Below are 17,112 nucleotides of genomic sequence, written 5' to 3'. Positions count from 1 at the left end.
GATCTTTACAGACGGAAGCAAACTAGAAACGGGAGAATGCGGATCGGCCTTTATTATCATCCATCCAGATGGAACTTCTGAAAAAGAAATATTTAAGCTTCACAATGTATGCAGCGTGTTCCAAGCTGAAACGTACGCGATCGATTCTGCGCTATTCTGGGCTCAAAGGTACTTGGCAACACAAAACCTACACATTTTTATCGATAGCCAATCATGTCTTGAAGCTATCAAAAATAGAAGCAGTACGACGCCATTAATACCGTCAATACATAAGCGGTTGTTCTTTCTACGTCAAAAAAACCAAATTAATTTCTCTTGGGTAAAAGCTCATACTGGTATCGACGGAAATGAGCAAGCAGATAAAGCAGCCAAGGAAGCGGCAGATCTGACTACAAGTCCTGTTTACAAAAAGTTTCCAATATAATAAGCTATACTTAAGCAATTATACAACAAGAAACGCAAGAAGCATGGCGTCGTGAATACACAGATGAATCGACAGGCAGTACCACAAAAATGTTCTTCCAGTCGCCAAAAGAAGCAGAGATATACATTGAAAGATTTGGAATTTCATTCGAAATGACGCAGTGCTTAACTGGTCACAGGTTCTGCAAAGCCTTCTTGGATCGCTTCCATATTATTGATACAGACTTATGTGCATGCAACGAAGGAAAAGCACGGTCAATTAGTCACTTAATCTACTCGTGTCCCAGGTACCAGAATGCGAGAAGAATTCATGAAACTCTTTGCAAGGAGCTCAACATACAACCCAACCGTTCAACATAATAGATATTTCACATAATAGATATTTCACGGAATCAAGAATTGATCGAGTCTTTCAAGAAATTTATTAGTAATATATTTAGTACACTAAAAATCTTTAATTCATTGCAATAACAAATATTCAACACTGTATGCTAAGTTAAATACCTGAAATTTAAACTCACGTCTGTATCCAGTTGCAGACAGTATTGTTTCATAAAATCATATCATCAACTATACTCACAAGCATGTATATATTAAGTTATAATAATTTTAAATTCAAGTTATGTACATGAATAGATACAAGAAAAGAAATAATACATTTTCTCGAAGCGCGGCTAGCGTGTAGAGACCTAAGGAAAAAAAAAACTTAACTTAACCTAACCTAACCTAGGATCCAGTATATTCAAAACTTTTCGTCAATTGGAAGTGCTTAGAATATTGGGTGCCATGAATGGCCTCTTTAGGCACGTATTTAGGCGTGTTTGCTTTGCCAAAGGTGTATCACGCTTTTCTAAACCCAAACCAGTTTTACTTCTTAGATAGTAATTTCAAGGCGATTATAAACGACTCTAACGAGAACTTTACCGGCGGAGTCAAGCAGTTTAAAAGGTCTATATCTGTTTCGCTATGCGAAGCTTTTGGCAAACTTTGGTAGTTGGTGCCTATAGATTGCTGGTATTGTTTCCTTCGCTAAGCAAACATTAAACATATTCTTACATGTTTAAAATGCGTTTACATTTTGCTTTGAAGTTCTGCTTAATGTATCTTTGAGATCACGCAGCGGGGGTATATCATGTTGTTTCATCAGAAACTCAGATATTTTTTTGAAATTATAGTACATTTTTGTGAAATTGCTGTTTTTATTTGCACACATTTGGTGTTTTTTTTTTTTGCCAAATTTAATGAAAAAACTTGCAGAATGTTCCAATAAATCCTTACCACATTATTATGGGAAGCACTGTATTAATCTGCATAAATTTAACAACATGTCAAACATGATAGTGTTAACGAATTTCTGTGTGTTCGATTGAAAATTAAAGAAAAATGCGCTAGTTTAATTAATGAGTGGAAATTGTGCAGTGGCGTGGTAACTTTCATCCATCCACGTTAATGGTTTTGTAGCTGCGTTTTTCTGAATTTGTTTAAAACCCTCGTGCACCTACATACATACCTACCCTATACATAAATAACACATACATATAAAAAAAAAAACATAAAAATAACTACACCTGCCTTCAGTGAAAAAATTAATTAATTTAAATTTCAGTTTAATGAAGCACAATTCGCAAAAAACGCAAACGAAAATTAAATAAAAGAAATTTTAAATATTCCTACTTATCAACGAAGTAATTAAAATAAAAAAGTGCATATACTGACACACTTTCAATTTACTTGCTGTTGCAATATAAACGCAGCAAAAGCGACATCTTTAGACAAACATTTATCTACCGTTTCCTGCAATAAATTTTGCCTCGACTGGGTGTGTGGAATCGGAAAAGCATGTTTGGTATTAAATATTTAACGGATACCCATCTGAAGGGTTTCGAACGTTACAAGGTAAGTTAAATTGCTATTAACGGCTTATATACATATGTGTGTATACAAAGTGAAAGTATATCAAAAATGTGTGATGGCACGTTGAATATTTAATGTATAGTGAAGGAAAATTCGCCAAGTTTAGGGATCGTAATTATTATTTATTTAGCGAAATTAATGTTCTGTTTGGTTTTACTGGTCTGTAAATAATTAATTATTATATTAATTTGTTGTCTTCAAGACCAAGTTTATTATTTTTTTAAAATATGTATTTTAGAAGTTATATTATATTAAATTATTATACATAGAAAACGATTAAATTAGAAAAAACAAAGTTCATAGACCGTACAGCCGACTATTTCACCACCTGGTCCTTCCAGCGAAGTGCGGGCCACCCTCTTCCTCCTCCGCCTGGACTTCGCGAGAGTAGGGCAGGAACACAAAACGTGCTCAAAGGCTTCTTCCAGTTAGTTTGTCCATTGTAAGCCTTTGTGCGTCTTATTTCGTAAGATTTATTCATGATCTTAGACGTTTTGCCGCCTCGCTCTTCTATCCACACCGTTCCGCTTGAATTATTATATGTACCTTCTGTCTGCTTTTGATTTTTGCAAACAGATTGGGAAGTCTGCCGTCGATTCATCGAGTGCTGCATTCTCCTTTGTCAACTCATCGGCCTTTTCCTTCGATTGTATTTAAACACGTTTGGCTGCCAAGCTCGTGAAAAGGAGTCGACGAGGAAAGCTGATGGATAGTGAGTTGCTTGTGCTCGGCAATTTCCTCCTCTTTTTTTCCCTTTTTCTTTGCTTTTCCGCCTACCTCTCATATACATTATGGATTCCCACATACATCAAACCACTTCTGAATATTACGCTTACACTTATTTTTTACCGTTCGCTTACATTCTCGATTACCACGTACCGTACCCAAACTTGCAAGGTAGCATTTTGATATTTGGAATTATCATCTGTAAGCTTACCTGGCTTCAAAACCATTATAATGAGTTGAGAAATTTCAATATCGCCTTCCTGCAGTGCCCGGTCAAAGATTTCAATTTGACCAAGATGTGTAGACTACGTGGAAACGGGTATGTGTCTGGTAAGTACCCGGCACTGGCCCCCATACACGCAGAGTCTCCATTTACCATTCTTCTTCTTTGCCAAAACTATTGGTGTTCTGTGTGAGATGCTTGATGGTTCGATACAATCTTTGTCTATCAGCTCGTCGATTTGCTTGTTAATGATCTCTTGAATCTGTGGGTTCTTTGGAAGTACCTTTGATTTGAAAAATTGAAAAATATCATGAAATAATAAACCTCTTTGCTTCAATACATTTTCGAAAACCTCAGATATTTCAAAATGCATAAAGCGGTGCTCTTTTCCTCAATTTTGTTTTGCTTACTGTCTATACTTTGATGCTGGTGAATATAAGATCATTGATACGCCGTGTTATTTGAATTGCAATCAATATTTTCACTATTCACCTAATTCATCTGAAATCTACAAATGTTGCGTAGAAAGAAATTTGTTTATATAAAAATAAACAGCGTTTTTGTGTAATAAAAGCAGGACTTTCACTATAACCCGTCACTAACAATCGAGTGAAACCGAACATTACATACCCAGCTGTACACTTGAAATGCTGTTGTTGTTTGTTTTGTGTGCTTAATAGTGTTACAAGGGTGCGCAATAATACATATGGTTCTATTCTGAACAAATTTTTCTTCGAGGTATGGCACCCGAAACATAGAAAATTGCTTAGTCGTAAAAGCCCATTTTTAGAAATTTGAAGTTTTTCCTATCTGTTGCTATAAATCCACTTGGGAAATGAAACACCATTGATATAAAGCTCTTATTTGCAAAGATATAGCTTATTCTATTCGTCCACGTCCCTTTTAAAAATCTTTTATATAAAAGTAGGCGTGGTCCTTAACCGATTTCGTTAATTTTTCTTCAAAGCTTTCATTTTGTTACGATTGATTTTATCACGAGTGGGCGGTGCCACGCCCATCTAAAATTTTTTTGTAATTTTTATCCAGAATCTCAGTCCACACGTCAAATTTCAACATTCTAGGTGTATTATTTACTAATTAATCAGGTTTTTTGTGTTTTCCAAAATGTTATATATATAAAAAGTGGGCGTGGTTATCATCCGATATCGCTCATTTTCAATATGGTGAAGATATCCCAATATTTACTCAAGTTATCGTGTTAACGGACAGACGGACGGCATGGCTAGATCAAATTTTTTTTCGATCCTGATGATTTTGATATATGGAAGTCTATATCTATCTCGATTTCCCTTTATACCTGTACAACCATCCGTTATCCAATCAAAGTTATAATACCTTGTTTACAAGTACAGCTGGGCAGGCCCACGAGAGGGGGGGGGGGGGGTAATGGGAGGATTCCCCCGGGCCCGGGGTTTCGCAGGGGGCCCGCGAATTAGAGGTACCATGGCATTTTTTTTTAATTCAGGAGAGTCTTTAGTTGTTCCATGTGCAAATTTTAAGCCGAATTTCAAAAGCGACGAATATTGATAATTATTTTTTGCCTGGGCCTGAGGAGACAAGAAAAACATCAAACAAAAATGTATATTTAATAGAATCCGACATCGTAAAGTTTTCGTGGTGACACTGATGAAGGTTCATCTTCAAAAAGTCTTCCAACAATACCACCAACTCTGTATCAAAGTCCAGATTATTTACACGACTTCGATATCGGTACCGTGAATAATGAGTTTTTTCGATCTGAAGAAGTCAACAAAATAATTCGTCGAGGTCATCAAAAGTGTCCTGTTATTTTTCAACGTGATTGTGATGACGAGGCATTTCCTACCTCGTTGTTAAACAGAATCTTGCCAAATGGAGAGAAAGTGGAGCGTGACTAGTTGGTGTGGAATGCCAATAGCGATGCTTTTTATTGCCTGCCATGTCGTCTGTTAAGCCCCAATACTTTAAATCGACCTAAAGTTTGTTGTGCGGATATTCGGAATTCCAGGTATGGAAGAAGCTATACGATAAACTGCCATCACACGAAAATACTCAAGATCACATTAAATGTTATATTCAATGGCGATCTTTACAAAATCTAATTCAAAAGGAGGCTACAATTGATACACTTATAAATGACCAGCTAATCACTGAAACTGAAAAGTGGAAAGAAATTTTGTATAAAATTTTGGACACTATTTTATTTTTGGGTGAAAGAGGCCTAGCTTTCAAAGGACTAAGTATATCTTGGTGAATGAAACAATCGACATTTTGGGCATCTAAGATCTCATAAGCCATTATGATCCGATACTTAGAGATCATTTGGAGAAAATTAGGATTTCACAACGGCAGCTCAAACGTTTACAAGATCACTACCTTTCCCCAGACATTCAGAACGAGTTTATAGAAATGTGTGCACAGCACGTGAGGGAAACTATATTAGATCAAGGCAAGAAAGCCAAGTATTTTGCTATTTTCGTTGATGCTATGCCCGGTGCTAGTCACGTTGACTACGTTTTTTTTGAGCTAACTCCATTTCAATTCGAAAGCAACAAATTTTACAATTCAAGAACGGTTTTTGGCTTTCGAGAATTGTAACCAAAAACTGGTCAGAAAATCGCTGATCTCAACTTGGTTCAAAATACTGACTACCATTAATGAAAGAAACGTGGTCCTCCAAGCTAGAGACGCCACCATAGATGTTAAGGTCCGACATCTAGATGCCTTATTAGCTGATTTGTTTGGGAAACAATTTTAACCGAATGCAAAACAGTTGCTATTCAATTGAACATCTCGTCAAAGTTTCCGGACATTCGAAAGAGAAAACCCAAAAGACGTTCTGAAGATAATTTAAATGAAATGATTAAGGATGATTCAGAGTCTGATTTTAAAAACAATACATTCTTGGTGATCGTTGATTCGGTAATCACTGGCATTACTGAACGATTTGCAGCTATGGGAAATTTCAGCGAGACGTTTTCCTTTTTGTGGCAATTTGAAGACATGGATGAAACTACGGTTCGGGCGAGCGCAGCAAAATTGGTGAAAAAATACAAGTCGGACATTTCTCAAAGATTAGAATGCGAAATAATTCACTTGAAACACATTTACGAAGCAAATTTTGATAAAGGTCTGTCACCATTGGAATTGCTAAATGCCATCTAAATAAATAAAAATAAATGTAAGGCGCGATAACCTCCGAAGAGATCTAAGGCCGAGCTTCTCTCCAATGTGCGTCGTGCTCCTCTTGATTTTCCCTACAAATTGGTCGGACGGGACCTACATATTTTCATTTCATTTCATTTCATATCTTTATTAAGTCAAATGGTAACAACCTTACTGACTAGATTACAGGTTAACTTAGTACTAGTTTAACAATTTTAAGTAAGTTTTACTGAGATAAGTAATAGGACTCAATGCATGCCTTGGCATGGCAAAGTCCAGGTCAATGCTTCTGGATAGGCGATTAAATTCTACAAGACCTCTTAGAAGAGGTGCGAAACTGAAGTAATTCGAACGCAGCTCTTCAACGCGGAATGTACTATGAAAGCGGAGAGCTCTGTTAGGGACATTGAAAGTCAACTGCCCAAGTAGTTTTGAGCAGTCAATGGCACCGGATATTATGTCAAAAATAAACATTACGTTTTCAACAAGACGTCTAACTTCAAGTGGCAAGACATTGATAAGCATGCATCTTGCATTGTAGGGTGGCAGGAGATTAACAAAGTGCAGAGGTTGAAGAGCAAATCGTATGAACTTGCGCTGAATTCTTTCAATTCTTAAAGAGTGTGAGGAGTATATGGGATTCCAGATGACTGATGCATACTCTAACTTGGAACGCACTAAGGCATTGTATAAGATTTTCCTGGTATATGGGTCCTTGAAATCCTTGGCATATCGTCGCAAGAAAGCTAAGTTGGTATAAGCCTTTGGTATGAGAAAGTTTACATGATTAGAAAAAGTAAAAGATGAGTCAAAAATTACGCCAAGATCGCGAAACTCATTAATTGACGCAAGAGTTACATTTGAAATTGAGTACGCGAATGAAACCACATTCATAGACTTAGTATACGTCATGTGTTAGCATTTGCTAATATTGAGTCGCAGATTATTTTGGCAGACCCAATTATTTATAGCATTCAGATCTTCTTGCAGACGCAATGCATCAGAAGTACAGGAGATTCTCCGAAAGAGTTTTAAGTCGTCAGCATAAAGCAAATAATTCGAATAGTTTATGCATGAGCCAACATCATTAATAAACATTAAGAACAAAATAGGACCAAGGATGCTACCTTGTGGTACACCCGAAGTTGCTGAGAATTCATAAGACTTAGTTCTCTCGATTTCAACAAAAGATATCCTATTTTCCAAATAGGACTTCAGCCACGACAGAAAGCTTGAGTGAAAGCCCATATTTTCAAGTTTCCACAGAAGTAATTTGTGCGAAACTGTGTCAAAAGCCTTGGAAAAATCCGTATATATGGTGTCAACTTGACATCCATCCTTTTATGCCGACTCCGAACGGCATCTGCAAGGCAGATGAGTTTCCATATAGAGCTTTTCATGGCAGAAATACACCCGGAGCGCTTGCTATACACTGCCAAGGGGCGACCCCGCTTAGAAAATTTTTCTTCTAATTGAAAAACCTTATTTTTTAAATTTTGACGTTGCTTTGCCCAGGGTGTGAACCCAGGGCATACGGTGTGGTAGGCGGAGCACGCTACCATCACACCACGGTGCCATCTACATATGTTCAAAATCTGTATTCGATTTTCCCCAACATTTGTGTTGCTTTACGTATCTTTTGCACTATACCTGTCACTGTAGCTAGTGCAGAACGTTCCTTCAGCGTCCTTTTAAGAATCAAAAACTTTCATAGATCCTGTTCATCTCAAGAGCGAGTTTCTGGACTTCCCATGCTTTGTGTTCAATACGCTTTGGCAAGACAGTTAATTTTGATATTACTTACATATTATAAAAAGTTTGCAGCGAAAAAAGCAGGTAAAGCCACTCCTTGATATCCAAACTTTCTATATTGAATAATTAAAATTTATAATCATCATTAAATTTATCAGAAATGTTAAAAAATTTTACCAAATAACTAGAAAATATTATTTGAAACAATATGTGGCTATTAAAAGAGAATTTTATTTCTACGTTACAATAAAATAGTATAAATAGTAAATATTCTGTGTTTATTTTATTGTCAACTCTTAGTCCAAAAATCATTTAGTTGATGTGGCAAAAATTTTTTTTGATGTAATCCATCAATAATGATTCATGAATGAGACGTCATTAATTCAAGTTAATCAAATGTATCAGTGGATTTTTTTATAAGGGGGCCCGTAAATTGTTTAGTACCCGTCCTGGATTTTCTCTCTACGGCCTTGCAGCTGGGTATAAAAAACAAATGTATGTATGTATGCATGCATATAGCTAAATAAAAGCGATAATAAACTAACAAGTATTTAACATACAGTAAAACAACAAACAACAACAATGCGCAATTAAATTTATATTGCTTCATAGTAAACTTTGCATGAATGAAAATATAACAATCAAATTACACTTATCAAAATGTCAAAGGCTTGATGGATGAATGAGTAAATGGAGAGAAGTAGATATTGTTAGCTACATTCGTGTGTTAAAAATATACACACAGGCATTAACACAAATAGGCTGCAATGGGGCAGTTCTATTTACACAAGTGTCAATATCGTAAATTGTATATCGTTTGTAATTTGTTTTTATTGTTGTTTCGAAACACTTTTTATATTTTTTGAAGTGATCGACTTAATGTCAAGCGAACCTTTGTATTATTCTATTTTTCCCCTCATATTTACACTTTTAAGTGTACACAAGTTTTTAGATTCATATTTATAAAAGTAGAATAAACATAGAGCTTGTCAACAAATCAACGAATGAATAGTCAAAGTGATAACGCTCACATTTGACGGCCGCTCTTACATACATGCATACATTTATTCTTCAAAGCGCTCGTGTGTGCTGATTAAACGCTCATACAATTGTTGGCGAATGTCATTGACCACATAAAGATAAACAAATGATGAGCTACCCTGCAAAAATACAATTCGTCTATGATGATTCGGCGATAAGTCGCAAAGGAATATGCCATTATAGCCAGTTATGAGACCTTTTTATGGGTTGCAGTGATCCCTTTTGTTTGAGCATGTCCTATGGAGAGACCAATTTTAATTGTTTTTGCCTGAACGGGTAGTATCAATCTCTCCTTTAAGTGCTGTCGGATAAGTCCTATTTATATCCATGTCTTACGGGTTTTATAATTTTTTCAACTTTAATAAAATAAAAATTCTTTTTTACCCATTTTGTTGCTACTATTGTCATTGTTTTTTTTATATCTTTCATGAAAATGAAATGGTATATTAATTTCGTCACGAACCCAAAATTATAAGTCCTTAAAGAAAAATAGATAGACCCACCATTAAGTATACCGAAATAATCAGGTTGAAGAGCTGAGTTGATTTAGCCATGTCCGTCTGTCCGTATGTCCGTCTGTCTGTTTGTATGCAAAATAGTCCCTCAATTTTTGAGATATCTTGATAAAATTTGGTGAGCGGGTGTATTTGGGTGTCCGATTAGACATTTGTCGGAACCGGCCGGATCGGACCCCTATAGCATATATCCCCCATACAACCGATTTTTCAGAAAAAGAGGATTTTTGTAATATCTTACTCAATTTAACAGATTGAAGCTTCAAACTTCACCATATACTTTCGTATATTGCACATATTGTTGCCTGAAAAAATTGATGAGATCGGTCGTATATATAGCATATATCCCCCACAACCGATTGTTCAGATAAGAAACTTTTCGTAATTACTGCCCTATTTTAAGAGCTAGAGGGTTCAAATTTCAGCGAATGCTTACGTATATAGCATATATTGATGTCTGAAAAAATCATTGAGATCGGTGGTATACATAGTATATATCTCATACAACCGATTGTTCAGATAAGAAACTTTGCGCAATTTCTGCCCCGTTTTAACAGCTAGAAGCTTCAAATTTCACCAAATGCTTACGTATATAGCATATATTGTTGTCTGAAAAAATCATAGAGATCGGTGGTATATATATTATATACTTCATATAAACTGTCATTTTTGCCCCTTTTTTACGGCTAGAAGCTTCAAAATTCATCAACTTCCATCAAATAGTTACGCTTACGTCATATATTTTTAAAATACGTGATTCGTAGTCATAGTTTTTACATGCAGACCACAAAAACGTGAAGCTTTGCATCCTCACACAAAGTACCTACCTATTTTTATACCTTTCATGAAAATGAAATGGTATATTAATTTCGTCACGAAACCGAAAATTGTAAGTCCTTAAAGGAAAATAGATAGACCCACCATTATACCGAAATAATCAGGTTGAAGAGCTGAGTTGATTTAGCCATGTCCGTCTGTCCGTCTGTCTGTTTGTATGCAAACTAGTCCCTCAATTTTTGAGATATCTTGATAAAATTTGGTGAGCGGGTGTATTTGGGTGTCCGATTAGACATTTGTCGGAACCGACTGGATCGGACCACTATAGCATATATCCTCCATACAACCGATTTTTCAGAAAAAGAGGATTTTTGTAATATCTTACCCAATTTAACAGATTGAAGCTTCAAACTTCACCATATACTTTCGTATATTGCACATATTGTTGCCTGAAAAAATTTATGAGATCGGTCGTATATATAGTATATATCCCCCACAACCGATTGTTCAGATAAGGAACTTTTCGTAATTACTGCCCTATTTTAAGAGCTAGAGGCTTCAAATTTCAACGAATGCTTACGTATATAGCATATATTGTTGTCTGAAAAAATCATAAAGATCGGTGGTATATATAGTATATATATGGTGGTATATATAGTATATATATATAGTATATATATATATATATATATTCGCAAATTTTAGCCCCATTTTAACAGCTAGAAGCTTCAAATTTCACCGAATATTTACGTATATAGCATATATTGTTGTCTGAAAAAATCATAGAGATCAGTTGTATATATAGTATATATCTTATACAACCGATTATTCAGATAAGAAACTTTTCGCAATTTCTACCCCATTTTAACAGCTATAAGCTTCAAATTTCACCGATTGCTTACGTATATAGCATATATTGTTGTCTGAAAAAATCATAGAGATCGGTTGTATATATAGTATATATCTCATACAACCGATTGTTCAGATAAGAAACTTTTCGCAATTTCTACCCCATTTTAACAGTTATAAGCTTCAAATTTCACCGATTGCTTACGCATATAGTATGTATTGTTGTGTCAAAAAAGAGATCGGTGATATGTATAATATATATATGATGGTATATATAGTATATATATATTTTTTTTACGATTTCGGCCCCATTTTAACAGCTAGAAGCTTCAAATTTCACCAAATGCTTACGTGTATAGCATATATTGATGTCTGAAAAAATCATTGAGATCGGTATTATACATAGTATATATCTCATACAACCGATTGTTCAGATAAGAAACTTTGCGCAATTTCTGCCCCGTTTTAACAGCTAGAAGCTTCAAATTTCACAAAATGTTTACGTATATAGCATATATTGTTGTCTAAAAAAATCATAGAGATCGGTGGTATATATATTATATACCCTATATAAACTGTATTTTTTTGCCCCTTTTTTACGGCTAGAAGCTTTCAAAATTCTTCAAATTTCATCAAATAGTTACGTTTACGTCATATATTGTTGAAATACCTGATTCTTAGTCATAGTTTTTACACGCAGACCACCAAAAACCTGAAACTTTCCATCCTCACACAAAGTACCTACATATTTTTTATTTTATATTTATCTTAAAAATCGTTTAGGTATGTAGATCTGTTCATTATATATTTCTTATCTTATACATCCGATTATTCGGAGATTACGAACGGCATAAGATTATTGTTCAGCCCCATTCATGAAAGGTATGAAGTCTTCGGCACAGCCGAAGACAGTCCCGTCCTTACCTGTTTTATATTGGCTACATAAATTTCAAACTGGCTAATTCCAAATGTATCCAATAGACAAAAAAGATCAATGGCAGTCCACTTTCTACTCGTATTAATAGCACAAGTTTTTGCTGGGATACTCTTACTTACGAGTGAAGTGAATATGATTAATGCTAAAGCGCGCTTAAGATAGGCTTAGTTTATGACGCCTCACAGAAGTATTTTAAAAGAACCAATTTATCAGATTTTCCATTCATCATCATTAGCCACTTAGATGATTGGATTGGGCCTTGCGTAGCAGGTCATGCCTGTTATGCCTTCCTCATGATAATAGACACTAATTGAGAGCATTAGGTTAGCCAAGTTATGAAATTGGTTTGGTGAGACAGCACTCAGTAAATCCAGTATCAAGTAGAGATTCTACAAGCCGGCACTGGATAACAACATGGTATTTAAGTGCTAGGCTTAAAACATATATCCATACGGCTAGAGATGTTGAGAGAGACATGGGTAAAATAGATAGCAGCAAACTGGAAACGAAGTTCCACTTAAAGCTTAGAGTTTCGAACAGTTTATTATTGTACTACGCAGAAGGACTTGGCATGGCGTAGCCCAGGGTTGTTTTTAAAATAAAATTTGAAATTGTGCACATACGCGGTTTTGCACCCACAGCAGTGGTACCTCAAATGAAAGGCAATTCAATTACCTATCCAATGCAAAAAAAGTTTTTAAAATCGGTTCAATAGTACTGAAGATATTGTGATTTTAAAAAAATTTTGATGAATCTTACAAACTTAACCCTCGTTGCGCCACGTCTTCCCATTATCCAATCGCCAAAATTTTTTGTAGAACATAATATTATACTCTAATGCAACTTTTGGGGGGGTGTTATGCCCCATAGTTCAAAGTCAAAAAATAAGGCGCACCCTAATGTGTATACATATAGTACACAGCATACATAAGTACAAAGTAGAGAGCGCAGTGAGCGTAAAATCTTCTTTGAAATTTGCTACTGTATTGACTGTTGAGCGCTGTTGAAATGACCGGTGATATCAGTTGTGTTAACAAAAAAATCTGTTAGATTAATTTGGAATCTGTCAATTTTACAGAATTTTCTTAACTTAAGAGCGACAATTTCTCTTCTGTTGAAATGACTAAACTAATTTGTTCGCTTGACAAAGAACTCGGTCGAATTAACCATCATTCGACAAATTTCACCGAATCTCCGTTAAGTCAAGAACAACAGAACCGATTTGTTGATTTTACTAGCACCATTTCTTTCAGCGTAGCGCCATTTCTTTCAGTGTACTTATATCAGGACATGTACGGTGAGAGATTTATAGAGTTTGTTTTTCGTCGTCAAGGGAGGACTTTACATTTCATTTCAATTATAGTGTCGGATTATATCCGCCAACATTGATATGCAAGGTAGCGACAGAAAGCCTTAAATCTTGTTTTCCTTCAATGCAAGATAATCTTTCGCCAATATACTAAGGCCTCAGAAATCAGAACTAACAGCGAGTATATGTATATTAGGCCTAAGAATACCTTTTCTAAAATAAATTGATAACTTTTTAATGACGAATAGATGTATTTTCGATAAAAAATCGATATTTTTACCACAGCATATCGATAATTTTATATATAATATTTCCATAGTTTTTGATAAAAACTTTCTGACAGAAAATGGATAAATAGTATATTTTTTTATTGTAAATCGATAAAACGCCGATAAAAAACTTGCCACACTCCGATAACAAGTATATAACTTTCCGATAATAATTTTTAATGACTTTTTGATGGCATATAGACAACTTTTCGACAAATAATCGTTAACTTTTGAATAATAAATCGCTAACTAAGTGATAACTCGTTAAAAAATCGATACCTCATTGCTACTTTTTGCCAACGGTGATAAATTTATAATATTTCGATAACAAACCGATAGTTCGTATACACCATGTCGATAATCCATCTTCCTTTCCTTTCTTTTCCTTCGCTTACTTTACTATTCTTTACTTTTCTTTCTTTCCCTTCCTTTCCTTTCCTCTCCTTTACTTTCCTTTCCTTTCCTTTCCTTTCCTTTCCTTTCCTTTCCTTTCCTTTCCTTTCCTTTCCTTTCCTTTCCTTTCCTTTCCTTCCTTTCCTCTCCTTTCCTTTCCTTTCCTTTCCTTTCCTTTCCTTTCCTTTCCTTTCCTTTCCTTTCCTTTCTTTCTTTTCCTTTCTTTTATTTTCCTTTCCTTTCCTTTCCTTTCCTTTCCTTTCCTTTCCTTTCCTTTCCTTTCCTTTCCTTTCCTTACCTTTCCTCTCCTTTCCTTTCTTTCTTTTCCTTTCCTTTCTTTTCCTTTCCTTATTTCCCTTCTTTGCTTTGATATCCCTCATATTAACTCTACGTGTGTAGAGTAGTGAGTACACTTGCGCTTATATTCAAGAATCCCCCAGAAAGATGCCAACAGATCAAAAAAATACTTATTGTGCATAATTAATGAGTTATGCAATCCGTTTTGGCCCTAAAAGTATGCAACGAAATGATTCATAAAATGCGCGAGTACTCATCTCTTTGAATGTCAAGTATTTGCTTGTAGTATTGCGGATATTGAATCTGAGTAAGCATCATAAAATTCAATTACAAAAAATAAAGAAAAAATAAAAACATACTACAAGATTCCACATAGATTTGTTTGAAAATTAATTGAAATGCGCGCCAGCTCTGCCACCTTTATCTTTGCCGCTATTACTAATACCAGCACAAACTCGCTTGATTTTGTACCAACAACTTTGATTTATATTTATTTTTCAGCTTTTGCAAGCGATTTTATTCCCACCTTATGAATTCTTTTTTTCTATATCAAAAAACAACAATTTCATATATTTTTTATTCATTGGTTTTTGTTGTTTTTTATATTCTTTTTTGCAGTACAGTTGCATCGACACCGGCTACATCAGCGTCTATGTTATGCATCCTTTTTGGAATTGGTGTGTACAGGTAAGTTGTGAAAGGACTAAGTGAGGGTACATTTGTTTAAAGTTAAAAAAAAAATCCTTTTGACTGCAGTTATCTTTGTGTTTGAAAAGTGTTGTATGCACATGTGAATATGTGCGCTGTAGCTAAATACATGCATACCTACGAGTGAATACGTATGTATATGTGTGCCTTCGCTTATAAAAATTTAATAAGCACTTTGGTTTTTGGGTATATGTGTATTTGTAAACATAAGACTCATTACTATTTAAAATGTCCTTACTTTTGCCAGTTTTTGGCATCCGTTGCACCGCACTGGAACCTAAAAATTGCGGCAATTCCCTAAGCAAAGTCTGTGTTGAAGGAAAGTAGTTTTGCACTTGTTTTCATACATCTACGTAAATTAGACTGATTGCAAAAATTGGACTTGCATAATAGAAGGCCTATTAACAGCATGTTAATTTCATCGGCCGTGAATTCTGATTATTTATATAAATTTGATCAAAATCTTTTGAATATCAGTATTCTAAAACAATTACGTTAAGGATTAAGAACATTCGTCGACGAAAGCCTGTTATTACCTTTTTTGAGCTGGTAAATGTAAGCCTGTGCTTGGAAATAGAATACATTCCAGAAATTAATTGAAGAGGCTTTGTATATTTGCTTATGCTCTAAGATGAGCTAGGATATATCTCTCCTTTCCGTACCAAACATCGCACTCGAGAATAATGTGATCAGCAGTCTCTTCCGCTATGTCACAGAACCGATAACGATTCGCCAATGGGAGGGGGCTAATAGCCCGTTTAGCTCTTCCACACATTCTAATACTGGTTGGGATTTAGTCTCACATAAAGGTAATGTATTGAGTGCAGTCTGATTGCCGCTTAGTGCTGCGATACCCTGAATTAAGTAGTCACATTGCAGATTAACTCACCGTATTAGACCTGGGATAGCAGTAACTAATTAAAATGTCTTAAGGTGTTTTCGACTCATCATGCATATGTGCTTGATGAATACTATCACAGCCTTAAGACCACATATACAAATACATTCCAGCCGTTGTTAGTGTATAGGTGAGTATCAAGTTCAGTTTTGCTTTTGTTGCTAACAGCAGAGACTTTACCATCATTAGGTAAAATCTTCTTGGCTTACGATGGCTGCACCCATAGGACTTCTCTGTGGTATCAAAGAAAAATAATGTTGCCTTCTTATCGACATATTTCCTTAGTTAAATAAAATTAACCCCAAAAAGTAGTGAAAGGAGTTGGGTGTGCGGTATACTGTTCTGATCCGGAAATAAACAGATCCTACAGCCTGCCGGATTACTGTAGCTTACACGAAATGGTGATAGCAATCCTCCTCTCGGGGATCTCGTAATAGCTCTTAGCTACACTTTATCCTTCAGCAATTCACAAAGGCGCAAAGCAGTCACCGAATTCGAAACCCGGTCTTCATTCTACCAACAATTATTCCAAAATGCTTTATGAGAATGTTCATCCGAACTCAGAATACTGAATGGCGAGTAAAAACAGATAGCCTTGGCTGCCCAAAACAAAAAATCAACTAGTCCTATGAAGTCACATATAGTCTGAATACACACATACTCAATAGTATCTCTTTCTCTTTCTTTAGCCATTAAAAATGTGCTACAGTCAGGGCCCCTTACACTTTCTTCCTTCTTATTTCTAGCTAAGGCCATATGACTGTGATATTAGTACAGATCCAAACAAACTATCTTTTGACTAGCGCTTCTTCGTATGTGAAGCAGAGAAGTCTGATTTAGGGGTTATAGGTCTTACCGATGGACGAACGGACGTACGGATATGACTGTGTTTTGTTAGTAAAATTCTATCGATATT

General features: G+C 35.4%; 1 protein-coding gene across 9 annotated transcripts in view; it reads left to right on the top strand.

Moving 5' to 3' along the window:
* The window catches only part of LOC137240881 (ethanolaminephosphotransferase 1), a 55,253-nt gene that overhangs the window by 14,106 nt on the left and 24,035 nt on the right, over positions 1–17,112 (top strand). For 8 of the 9 annotated variants that reach the window (XM_067767812.1, XM_067767809.1, XM_067767811.1 and 5 more), the window contains exons 2-3: positions 2,030–2,319; positions 15,209–15,277. In XM_067767812.1, the coding sequence (XP_067623913.1) occupies positions 2,263–2,319; positions 15,209–15,277 (126 nt within the window). In that variant the 5' untranslated portion in view covers positions 2,030–2,262. The remainder of the gene's footprint in view (positions 1–2,029; positions 2,320–15,208; positions 15,278–17,112) is intronic. The other variant, XM_067767813.1, reaches the window with a different exon arrangement.

The sequence above is a fragment of the Eurosta solidaginis genome, chromosome 2, assembly GCF_040869045.1.
Source record: "Eurosta solidaginis isolate ZX-2024a chromosome 2, ASM4086904v1, whole genome shotgun sequence".
In the NCBI taxonomy this organism is placed as follows: domain Eukaryota; kingdom Metazoa; phylum Arthropoda; class Insecta; order Diptera; family Tephritidae; genus Eurosta; species Eurosta solidaginis.
The sequence above is the reverse complement of the archived record's forward strand: the minus strand, read 5'-3'. Positions and strand labels throughout refer to the sequence as shown.